This window comes from Dermochelys coriacea, chromosome 5 (genome assembly GCF_009764565.3).
Source record: "Dermochelys coriacea isolate rDerCor1 chromosome 5, rDerCor1.pri.v4, whole genome shotgun sequence".
Taxonomy (NCBI): Eukaryota; Metazoa; Chordata; order Testudines; family Dermochelyidae; genus Dermochelys; species Dermochelys coriacea.
In genome coordinates, this window is record NC_050072.1 from 61,206,766 (window position 1) to 61,219,965 (window position 13,200).

The 13,200-nt window shown below is 37.1% G+C and overlaps 1 protein-coding gene across 9 annotated transcripts in view; it reads right to left on the reverse strand.

Moving 5' to 3' along the window:
• KIAA0825 (KIAA0825 ortholog) overlaps window positions 1-13,200 on the reverse strand; it is a 423,444-nt gene that overhangs the window by 201,053 nt on the left and 209,191 nt on the right. For all 9 annotated transcript variants that reach the window (XM_043514581.1, XM_038403489.2, XM_043514582.1 and 6 more), the window contains 4 exons: window positions 10,425-10,564; window positions 6,656-6,844; window positions 3,464-3,697; window positions 1,446-1,854 (listed from right to left, as the gene is read on the reverse strand). In XM_043514581.1, the coding sequence (XP_043370516.1) occupies window positions 1,446-1,854; window positions 3,464-3,697; window positions 6,656-6,844; window positions 10,425-10,564 (972 nt within the window). The remainder of the gene's footprint in view (window positions 1-1,445; window positions 1,855-3,463; window positions 3,698-6,655; window positions 6,845-10,424; window positions 10,565-13,200) is intronic.

The following is a 13,200-nucleotide window of genomic DNA, read 5'->3' on the forward strand; positions in this document are numbered from 1 at the left end:
TAGACTCAAAATGAGTAAAAATATTCTTTTGACTAGTTGTTCAGCATTTTAATGAAAGAGAGTGTCATTGCCCAAAGTCAGATACCTGGTGTGACAGCTATTAAATATTTTTTAAAATATTAGGAAAATTAGTATAATACTCTACCTATTTGACTTTATTATTATTTTTTCAAATTAAGCAGACAAACAAAAAGTTAAATGGCACTTCTGAGAGTTATTAGGAGCTATCACTTAGACACTACTCTTAAATTGGATTTCCATTGCTTTAAAAAGGAGTCTATAATCCGAGTAAATTATAAATTGAATTATGACACTATTCTGGTCGATATCAGTCTACAAATTTAAAAACATATTTTACCTTATGACTACTCACTTGGATGGCATCTGCCTTTAATCTTTTAATCATTGGATTAAAGCCTGTAAATTAGTATTAAATGCAAATGTAAAGAATATGAAGGTCAATGTCAATGAGCATTTGTGTGATTCTATTACTGCTTATTGCTATTCTTGCCAACTGATTGCCCCTAGAAGAAAAAATGCCTCAGTGTGCTGCACAAAAGCTTTTCATTTAGATTGGTGACACAAATGTGAATTTCTATATTGTTTATATGGATTATTACTGGCAGGAAATTAATGACACTGACCTTGTAGAATATGTATGAAAATGACAAACCATTTTACTTTCAGTAGTCAACAAATTTATTTTGTGTAACTCCTATAAATTAATATCAGAAAGCTGATAGGTAATATTTTTAAACAGTAATACATGTCACGAAAATTAGATAATTTTCTTCCATAAAACTAATTTTTGATAAGAGAAAGCCATAAACATATTTAGATCCATTCAACCCTCCAGAAACCTTAGCAAGGTTTCAAAACATTTGGACCTTGATATCAAATCTGCAAGAAGGTTGATATTTGCCTCATAAAGAAACAGTTGGGTGTCTTCCCTGTCCTGTTTTGATATGCCTGACTTGCCCTGAAGGTTTGTTGCTACAAAGTGAAATAGGCTTATTTTTTTAATCACAGAAAAAATATAGAAAGCTGTTTAAAGACATTAAGTCCTCTTTAATTTAATCATCATAGCAAAATCCATTTACAAACATACTATACTGCCCTCCAGTTAGTGTACCTGTTCACATAAAGAAAGATTAGAAACTAAATTGTCCTTGTTTTATGATCACTGTGATAATCAGAAATCTCTTTGTGAGTAGACTGTTCCAATGAAACAACTGTGGTTTACATTTTTACTATGCAATTGATTTCCACAAATCCTTTACTATCAAATTTTCACCCTATTAAGAACTACTCTAAATTAGAGAATATAAAATCAGTGTTCACCTGCATTTTGTTCACTTGTACGTATTTATTTGATGCTATTATGAACTTTTGCAAATAGCTCAGTGAAAGAAAAATATCATCTGAAAATATTAAACTCTTCTTACCAGTTAGTGCTCAATTTTCTTGCTTTCAGCAACTGGCTTTCAATCCAGTTTGGTCTTTGATGTTCTATACTCTGTATAACCTTCTGTGCTACTTGTTTAGGACTACTTTTCTGTTTTCCCACAATACTTTCCAAACACACACGAATTAAACTGAGTTTCTCTTTGCTCCATCTGTCAAGCGTTGCACCTGTTAAAAGTTCTGCGGTGTTTCCATCCTCAAATATCCGACATATAATTACAATCAAGTTCCAGACAAGCAGACCAGCTTTCTTCAATTCAACAAAGTTTTTTGACATTTTCCTCTCAGACAGAAAAAAGAAGTATTTAATTGGGGGAGGCAAACATGCAATCACTGTAGGTAACTTGCCGATTACAATAGATACAGCCTGAGCTGCAAGACTTGTGAAGCCTTAAAAAAAAGGAAAAAAGAAAGAAAAGAAGGTATGATTAACGTTAATATTCTGGTTCGATCACAGTACAGTTATGAGTGTTGTATGATGATGTCTAATTTTTGTAGTGAAAAGGGCTGAAAAGATTAAGTGCTCAAAAGTATAGCTAGACCTCAACTGTGCTTTACTGTATATTAATCTCCAAAAATCTATTGAAATGAGATCCTGTAATGACCTGAAAATAGAAAACCAAGAAAATTTAGAATTAAGATCGCTATTCCATATGTATCTAGTCCTGTTGTGCCCAGCTATTACAGCACATTTAATAGAGATAAAGATCACTCATTATTCTGAGTGATTTGGAATAAAATGGGACAATAGTTTGACCCTAAAATTGCTTTGTGGTGTTGTTTTTTATGATTAATGTGCAGTGTAGGGTAATGTGCTAAATCTCTCAGAGTCTTGAAGTGTATTTGTAATGTTTACTTTTTTTTTCTCAGTTTCCCTTTTTAGGCCCACAAATGTCCTCACATCACTCATGATTATTGGCTTCTGCAATACACGCAGGATGTATGCTAGTACAGCACCTACTATTGAATCGTTCTGGAAATTGGAAGGTAACTACAGAAGAGACACATGTTGAGAAGGGCACAATTAAAAAGAAAAAGGGGACCAAGTATATAGCATGAAAGAAATAAAGTGGGAAGGAAAAAGGAAATGAAGAAGAATGGGGTAGATGCTCTAGCATCTAGCAGTGTAAAGGGGCCTTACAAAGTAGACTTAAAAATAACTTACTCCCACCTTATGGCCTCTTTTCATTGCCAGAATATTGTGAAGGGATGTCAGTGTAACTGAGAATCGGATCATGATTTTGGTGCCAATCATTTTTTTTTGGAACCTTGCAAAAATTAAAATTATGGTTGTTTAGCCATGGGTGATCAAAAAAAATACTTGAAATAATCTTTACTCCCTATCCATTTTTAAAATGTTTTCTATTATCTATGTTTACCCTATTACTTTACTTATTTTAATAATGGTTTAGAGAAAAAATATCTGCAGTTGCAAATTGTATGCTAATTTCAATGCTATATAAATATAAATCGTTGTGTTATAAATCAATGATGAATGAGGTTGTAATATTTCAACCCCAATAACATATCTTAATTAAAACTGTGATGACTATGAGATATTTACAACCAACAAAATCTAAAAGTTTCACAGTACTTTACACTGGTTGAGAAACAAAATGAACTAAAATGATTTCCTGGTTTTGATCACCATAGATCATCCTAGGATATCTTGAAGCCTATTGTACTATTCTCTAGTGCTGTGAAATTTGTGAAAAGACTTAAAATAACTATATAGACTTTAAAAACACCACAGATGTGTGCAAGGATGTAAATCCCAAGTTATTGCAGTTCTAACTTAATGAAGAAGAAACATACTGACAACAATTTCACTAGTACTTTTTTGAAAAAAATCAGGAAATTTGCTTGCAAATTACAATCATGTTTGTTGTCAAATCATATCACATATCAGTTCTAATTCTTCAATTTTGATATGTTCTCATTAAATGGGTAACAAGCTCTTATGACAGGTTTATATAAGAACACTTTAAGTGTCACCTACATTTCCCAGCGTCTTTTCTCTTCATTTCTCTAGGTGTATAATTCCATTCCTTTGGAACTGTCTTCAGCAAACTTTCAGGAACTATTTGCTTGTGTTGATAGGTTCCATAGTTCTCTGTTGCCTCCCATGAATGCATCAAAGAAATTATTTGCTTCACTATACCCTTGACTGAATTAATCAAAGTCAGCTTCAAACATCTGATAACCTCTGGCTCTGATTCACCACAACTAGAAACTTCAGACAAAAAAAAAGCATTAAACAGTCAATTTGTGCACATTTGATTACTATCAGAATTTCAAAATGAGGTATTATAAAACCCTTGTGAAAAGAAGAGCAACAAAATTATGATTCAGAACAACTTCATAGTTACAGTCCTCTAACAAATTAAAGAAATATTACAAAATTAAAATATGGCTTGTATGATTAAATATTATAGGATCATGCATTTTATAGTTTAATTTCTTTTTTCTTTTGTTTTTCTCTTTAATTTGAAGCTAAAAATTACACTTTTCTAAGTGATACTGTCCTTTTCCATGCTGCATATATTTTTAGTTGTTTGTTTTAATGGAGCCAGCTGATATGACCATTTTTGTTTACTTCTTCATCTCCCTAGCTGGATCATCAATTACATTAGCATAAAACTGAGAATAGTATTTGATAGTTAACCAGACTGTTTGGTACTGCTTAATTAGAAAGCAAGCAGAAGGAAAAATGGAGACATTCAAGTGACAAAATGAAGGAATTAAAAAAAACCCTATCATCTAGCACAGAGTGCCATCATATTACTATAGATAACATTCCACAAGTTGGTTATCTACAATACAGTTTATATTGTGAGTAGCAGGTATTAAGATGATATAGGAGCATTCTTTCCCTTATTCTTAATATCTTAGAGAATTTACCATTCTCTCCAGAAAAGGGGCGCTGCAGCCCTCAAATCATGTAGCATGTAGTTCCTCGGAAGTTACACCAGATGCTGGAGTGGCAATTTTGAAGGGTATGTGTGGAAGCAGATTGCCACAAAACCTCAAAATATGGGGGTTTGACCAGTGATGAGCTGCCAGAAGCTCAAGAACCAGTTCCTTCACTTGCTCCATGACTTCGGTGGCACTTCGGCAGCATGTCCTTCAGTCCCTCCGGGTCTTCGGCGGCACTGAAAGACCCACCGCTGAAAAGCGGAGCGAGTGAAGGATCCACCACCGAAGTGCCGCCGAAGCCTCGGAGTGCCGGCGGGTCAGTAAAAATTCACATAGGAGCCTCCCCAGCCAAGAGGAGGTCCTGCGGCCACATCCTGTCCGTCCCGCCTGAGCTTCCCCACCCCTTTAACAACCGGTTCTAAACCAGCTTCAAAATTTAACAACTGGTTCACATGAACTGGCTTCAGCTCACCACTGGTTTTGACTGAGTAGAGGCCACCACTACTTTACTACTATGCCAAACTAAAATGAAAAGTGATTTGTGGATGGGTGATGAAGAAAGTGGAATGAGGAAAAGAAAGGTGAGAATGAGGCAGATTGAAGGACCACACTCCAATCGACAAATGAACTGCAGGACAGCTAACAGTAGACCCCAAAAAGTAACTCAGCAGAATGGTCCCTCAGAAAATTTGAGAATTTTCAGTTAAACCTGAATGGAGAAAGGAGAGAGAAAGCTGTAGGGAAGATGTCGCCATTGTAGTTTCAGGCCAGGGAGAGAACCTGGGGTGCTGCAGCAGGAAAACTGAGCCACAGTGATTGGAAATGTAGCTCAACATTCTTGGAAGCAGTTGCTGCAGATGCCATGGTGAGACAAGTGGGAGGGAATGCAAGGTGGGGATGCTGGAGCAGTAATTTTATGAAGTGTAGGAGCTATAGAGTTGTCTATTAAAATATATGGGTGCTGAACGTTGGTTCCTTTGGTCATTTAGTTGTTGTATCTTAGGTCAGGGAAATTTGAATAGGCTCTTCTTAAGGCAGCATATTCTGTCTGATTGATAAAGGATGGTGTGACTGACAGCATGGTCATTCCTTCTCTGTTATCTATCCTCTCCTCTTATTTCCCTCCTCCCTTTTCTTCTTTTCTTTTGTGCTATATCACCTCTCTCCTCTGTCATTTTTCTATTTTACTCCCTTTTCCACTGTTTTCTGGGGGAATGGAGGTTTCCACACCACCTAACTCTCTTCACCTGTTCTGGGGTCAGCTAGAGGCTGTTGTCCAAACTTATTTCACCTGTCCAGGGGGACACACGTCTGTCTCCATCCCCTTCTCAGTCTCATCCCCTACCCCAGGACTCTTCTGTAAGTTTCTATAGACCCCGCCTCTCATCCCTCTTTGAAACCCAACAGCCTCTGTGCCTTTCTTCTTCTCCCCCCCCCTCCTTCTGTGCCTCAGGCCACCAGGTCGCTCACTCACTCTTGGGGAGCACCTCCATCCCCTTGATGGGCACTACCCTCTTTGTTCTCTCTCTTGCTTTCACTCAGACCCCCTCCCCCCAACCTTCTTTTCCTCAGGGCCTCACCACTCTCCTTTTTGGGTACCAGAGAGCTATCTACTCCCAACCCTTTCTTCCCTTTGGGTCCTACACCCTAACACTTTAAAAATCAGCAGTGTCCTCCAACTCCTACCCAGATAGGGCATCTCTCCCTGTCCACTCACAACTGGGAGCCCCTCTCCCTTTGCATCACGAAGTAGCAGGACTTCTAATCCATCCCAAACCAGCATCCCCACTGCACCTCATGTGGCAATCCCCCCTTTTCTTTACTCCCCTTTATCCCTCTTCAAAAGTTTGGGGTGAAGGTGTGGTGCTGGTGCCTTTGTTAGATAGGCAGGAACAGAGAAACTAAGCAGTCAGCAGTTATAGGAGGTGTTTGCTGCTTGCTGACTGGGCTCTCTGAGATTTGGAACAGCCCTCACCCACACGGTCAGAGGCAGACACTTTTGAAAATTGGACTCCCACTGTAGCACATTTTTCTACAACCACAAATACTGTATCCATGACGTTTTCCACTGTTTCTACAATCCCTTGACGAAGTATTAGACTGCAAACATTCATAATATGATTCTTCAAAACATTTCAATTCTAATAATATTTTAAGTAACCTTCAATAATTTGGACCAACTTATTAAAACAAAAACTAATATCAGTATATATCTGAAAATGAACAAGATTAAACACTGGCTTTAAAATGTTTATATCACTAATTGTTTTCATACCTGATATATTGTAAAAACAATCCCATAGTTGCTCTTTTTTCATGTAGCTCTCAAGAGCACTACTAAGCGATTTGGGTGATAAAATGCAATAGGATAATACTGTAAAGATTGCTTCAGTCAAAGTAGGCTCTTTGTTATTTATCTGTTTTATGCAGGAACTTTGTTCATCATATTTTGATACTTCAATTTCTTGAAAATGAATAAAATAATGGTTAGTAGAATTTCCAATTAATTCTAGTTATGGAAATAAGTGTCAAAGCAAACTGAAAACTGTATTTGAACTACATTTCAAAACACAATACCACTGAAATCTTTCACATAATAACATTTGATTCATTAAGTTATATCCAGTCATTAAAAAAATATCAGAAGTACTTTAAAAAAATACAGTATACGCCTACTTTAATTCAAAATACATTCAAAACATAATTAGAATTTTATTATTCACTATACATAAACTAAAACAACAGTCATCAATACAGTGCTATTTCTGTAATAGTTAGGATTACCATCAATAAAACTTTACTCGTCACTTGGGTAATTTCATTATTATATTAATAAAATTAAATAATATAAATCAATTGGTTAATATGCAAATCAAATGACATGACAGACCTCTCCCAAACACAAAAAAGTTTGGTTTTGTTTTTTAATTTTTTGTGATAATGAAAAATAATAATTCTTCAAAACAAAGTCTCAGTCCTGGTAAGACACCCAGGCCAATATTTTCAAAAGTGACTAGTGATTCTGACACCTTAAAAGGGTTTGTTTGTTTTATAAGCGTAGTGCTCCGCATTGTCTGAAAACGGGAATCTCTTCATTAACTCAAGCTGGGCACCAAAAATCTCTATCCACTTGTAAAAATCTTGGTTTCAGAGTTCGGGGTTTATTTTGATCAGACACACACAAGTGAATGTCGTACTGTCTCCTCACTCTCCAGGATAGTCAGTATATTAATCTGTCTGTGCAAAAAGGACAGCACTGTAGCTGGGCCTTAAACTAGTATCCTTATAGTCTACAAGTAGCAACTCTATCAATTGATCTAAAAGGAGCACACAGATTCCTTGTCCAGTAGGAATTTTGCCAAGTTTAGCTCCATATACATCTTATCTGTATCACTGTGATTCACATAAGTGAATGTGAATTATTTTTTGTACAAAATGGGGGAAGATAAAGTCTCAAAGGAGGAGTTGGGAAATCCTGCCTTACTCCTCAATCCAGTTGCGGTGTAGAGTATCTGAATTGTCCTATGAGATATGAGACATTTCTGAAATTCAGTTCCCTCTCGCTTTGCTCCAATTACTTTTCTTTGAATATTAACTGTTCAGTCACCTGAAGTAGCTGAAAAATCACAAGATTTTAAAAAATAATAAATGTTGCATCTGTTTATTTGCCTTCTAGGTTTTGAATCCTTAGGATTCATATTTTGAAGCTTTTCTCCACATCCGTGAGAGTTAGAAACTTATTTTTTAAAAATGAAAACTTAGATTTCTATGTATTCACATGATTCCATCATCAAATATTGAGAGAGACTCATAATAAAATAATAAGAGTTGGCAACAGTCCAGCCACAGCTCCATCCACTCTCCGCCTTCTCCCATTTTGGAGAAGTGCTCTTGGGCACTGCTGATATTTTGGATGGTTCTTACATAGACCACACAAAGACAGGAAAAGCTTCCTAGTCCTTCCACTCATAACTAGGGATTATTTTGGGGAACTTCTATGGCCTTTTTTATAGAGCAGGTCAGACTAGATAATCTCAATAGTTCCTTCTGGCCTTGGGATCTATGAATCTAGGAAAAACTACACAGCCACATAAGGAGAGTGGGGACTACAACCTAGCCCTATGTATTTGTGCAATGCCTCACAAAATGAGTGTAACGGCACTATGATGATATAAACAATCATCACCACCCACTAAATACATCTGAAACATATAAGTACTTATTTAAATGTAATTTATGATGACATATTTTTGCTTTTTGAGGATAAGAGAAGGAAAAAGTTGAGAAATTTTGTACTTTTTTTTTCCCTTAGAAATTCTGCATGACTCATGCTGTGAAGTTAAATTTTAGGTAGTTTGTGGTCAGTTATGTAAATTACTCCAAAATTCAAAATTATATTATGCTTGTCTTTTAACTGCTTAAACATATCACTCTGAATTCAGACATTAATAAATACTACTTCTGATGAAATATGTATTCATGTATTAGTGTAAGATTTTGGGCTGCATGAAGAAAAAACAAAATCTACTGTCTTTGCTATGACCAAGAAATAGCTCTTGATAATTTTAGATTACTTTATACAGAAAGCTAGATCAATCACACTTCCACAAATACGTAACGTTATCAAGACTGTATCAGTTTTCCCAGAGAGTTTTAGATATAAAAAGTGCACTGTTTGAAATGGTATTTCAGAAATGTGTTTTGGTGATCCATACAGTATACTATTTTATAACACTTAATGTTTCTTTCCTATAAAATATCAAATTTGTAATGTAAAGAATGTGGTCAGTTTTACCAGCACATATTTAATCAAACAGAAATTACTCTAGAAGAAAAAAGACTATTACCAGTTTCAATGTTATGTAAAACAACAGTTTATCAACGTTATTGTAGTTAATATAGCTCTACAGCATATACAAACAACATAATTTCCAACTCTAAGTAGCATATATTCCCCTGAAGCTCAAAGGGCTGGTCAGTCAATTGATTAATAAATTCTTTCACTTCATCCTTGTGATAATTGAAGCAGCTAGTAAAATTCAATAGCGGATAACACCAGGGTAAGAATATTATCCTGATCAAACATTTGTCAGTCTTTGTCAAAGATGACAGGTATTTGAATAGGTAAGTGAATGCAGTTCAGCACTCAATAAGAAACATGACAGAAGTTGAAGCAATGTTGTGCTTCTGACAAATGTAAGACCACTTTAAAATGACAGAAATAAATTATGTCATGTTTAATAGTATGTGGACCTAATATTTTCTGTTTGATAAGTAATGAGAAATTCCTTTGCAAAAGAATGATAAAAACTGATTTTTAACAACAGAATATAGTTCAACATTACGGCAAACATTATGCCAAATCAGTAACTACACCATAAACTATTCATCAATTTGATTCTTTTATTTGAAAGCTACTAAAGTGTTAGATGTGATAATTTTTATTGTTTTCAAACACAGTAATAGCACAATAAAAGATGAAAGCCTGTGTAGAACCATTCTTCCACTTGCTTTCCTATTTCTCTCATAATTACTTACTTCTAACTATTCAAATATGAGGAAGAATACAAGTTTACACTAACAAACATATACAATTTATTAAGCAAAATCTCTGAGAAGCTTTTCAATGTTGAAAGCAAGTGATCCCTCAGAGTCCTAACTCAGACTAGTTTTTTTTGAGGAAAAGCTATTTAAAGCAGTTATGATATCAAACTCTGATAAGTTCAAATTCATCCATTTCTTCTTAAAAACAAACTGATTCAAAGTTGTGACAGTGGTCTATGTTATCAAAATGCTATCTGCTTTCAAAATATGAATGTTCAAATAGACTGCCACTCTCTTAGTAAAAAGTGATAAAGGATTATTCCTACCTCCACACCTCCCCCAGTTCAATATTTGTCTCACTGATAACTGGATAACTATTGATATCCACAACTGGTTGGCATCCTTCCATCAATAGTCAAGCAGTGAAAAATGTAGCAAAACTCAAAAATTTGTGTGTGTTTTCTTGCTGCCATTCTTACAAACAAAGCACAAATACTTACTTGAACTTTCCAATAAAATTTTAACTAAGAGACAATCCTGATGTAGCAGTGTTTCCAAAAGCAAGTTCCAATTACAATACGGTTGGGATAAGAGCAGTTTCAGTTGACCCTGGGCTGCCATTTCTCCGGTTGATGGAATCCTTTCAAAATGTAAGATAAAGACAGAATAATGTAGTTAATTTATCTAAGAAATTAATAGCCTTAAAGTGCAGATGTAATGCTAACTCCTTTAAATGTCAATTCCTCCCAGATTACTCAGAAAATGCTTTCATGCTTGCTTACTTTAAGGCTGCTCAGGGAAGGAATTACATTTAATCTCAACTAGCTAAAAGCAAATTAACATTTGGTAGTCTGCCAAATTTATAAGTGATACAAAGTAACCTCACTTATCTCTTTCATGGAACCATGTATGTTCTTGTTCCATGAGGCAAAAATGAATTTTCTTGTGCTTGAATAAATTTGAGGTTATTATATTTTAGTACAATGTTACATTAATTGTGTAGCAGGAGGCTATAAAATTTCTGAAATCAAGTATAAGAAGTTGATAAACAACAAAACCAATGAAAATGCTAAAAGGAATATATAACGGGACTGCCACAGAAGCTCTGCTTTCAGTGTAAAGGATATTTTTCCAAGTCCTGCAAAATCCACATGCAAAATGAGATTGCTCTAATAACTGGTATGCCAGCAACGGGCCCTGGGTAGAGAGAGTGGTTCAAAACTGAATTCATTCTGGTCACAGATTTCCTGAGATACAATCCTTTAAAATTACCTGTTTTAAAATTTTGTTTTTTCCCTCCACAAAGCTGGGGAAAATACTATGGTCAGGATTCAAACGAATTTACATCTCAGGATTTAACTTGAGCTCAGCTAATGAACACCACCAACAACCAGCTTCAAAAATTAAGAAGTTAATTGATTTTGAGTCTGGTTCTACAATGTAATGTACCTGGCTGCTGCAAGCAACCTTCCCCACTCTCCCTGCCCCATCTGACCCCAACAGTGGACCCAGAGCTCCTGGCTCAGTAGCCAGGAGATGGCCACTCCCTCTCCCTGCAGGGCAGCCGCTTGGTTCCCGCTCACTCTCTGGCCCCTCTGACCTTCCTGGGGCTGTGTGTGCTGGCGCGCCCGGACAGCATGCACTGTCAGGGCGGTGAGTGGGAGCCAACCCCAAAACTTCCCTCTAGTGAGGAGGAGCCAAAGCCGCCACCGAAGGAGGCTTCAGGGAAGTTTTGGGGGCTGGCTCCCACTTCCTGTCCTGACAGTGCACACAGTCCAGGTGCCCCTGCACACCCAGTGCCAGGGAGGACATGGGAGGCCTGGGAGCAAGGACTAGAGAGCAGAGGAGGGGGAGCAGCAGGGCTCCCAGCTCAGCACAGCCAGAGGAGGGGTGATTCCTAACATCTGAGTGACTGGGAGCTGCCTCCCACCTGTCAGCTTTACTCCCTGCTCCAGGCAAGCTCTGCACAGCAGCAAGGAGGAGCTGGAGCAGGAATGGCGAGACTGCTCAGCCAAGCAGTAATGGCGCTTCCAGCTACAGCACTGGCTGCCAGCAGTGCTGCTCCTCCGCTGCCACGAACTCTGGGATACATCTGAAGGACTTCCAGGACCTGAGTCTAGTGCAGGACAGGAAAGCAGTAGGGCTTGGATCTTCCGTCCTTGCATGACTCTGGGACCATAAGTTAGCACAATTGGTGTGTGGACACAAGGGGGGTTAATCTTCAGTCCACGTTCAAACCTGGACTTACATTTTTGTGTAGACATACCCTTAGTCTGACCTCAGTGGTACGCAAGGCTTTAGAACAAATTCTGAAGAAAAGAATAATTAAATCAATAGAGCTAAATGGTAAAGGGGATGAAATGCAAAACTGGTTTACCAAAAGCAGATCATACCAGACTAACCTGATTTCCTTTTTTCAGAAAATAGCTGATTTTTTAGATAAGGGAAGTGCCATGGATTTAATATACTTGGGCTTCCACAAAGCTTTTGAGATGGTGCCAACTGGGAAATTATGAATTAAACTAGGAAGATGGGGATCAATACAAGCATTGTAAAGAAGATAAGGAACTGGCTAAAGAGGAAAAGGTAACGGTTGTGCTGAAATGTGAATTATTAGCTCAGAGGGAGATTACTAGCAGAGTTCCTCAAGGATCGATTTTGGAACTAATCTTATTCAATATTTTTATGAATGACTGTGGCACAAAAAGTAGGCAATGAAATTTGCGGATGACAAAAAGTTGGGAGGCATTTTCAATAAAGAGGAGGATCAGAATATTATACAGGAAGACCTGGATGACTTTGAAGACTGGAGTGACAGAAATGGGATGAAATTCAATATTACAAAATGCACGGCCATGAAAATAGGGTTTAATAATAAGAATTTCCAGCATGAACTGGAGGCTCTTCAGTTGGAAGCAACAGAGGAGGAGAAAGAGCAGATGTGTGGATTGATCATAGGATGACTATGAGCCACCAATGCGATCCAGCTGTGAAAAAGGCAAATGTGATTCTAGCATGTATTAGGTATGGCATTTCCAGTGGAGATAGAGAAATATTAATGCCATTGTACAAGGCACTGGTAAGATCTCATTTGGGGATAAATTCTGGCAACCCATCTTCCAGAAAGATGAATTCAGCTGGAGCAGGTGCAGAGAAGAGCTGCTAGGATGATCAGAGGACTGCAGGACCTATCTGATGAGAGGAGACTGGAAGAGCTTGGCCTCTCTAGTCTAGCAAAAAGATGGCTGAGAGGGGATATGATTGCTCTCTATAAAT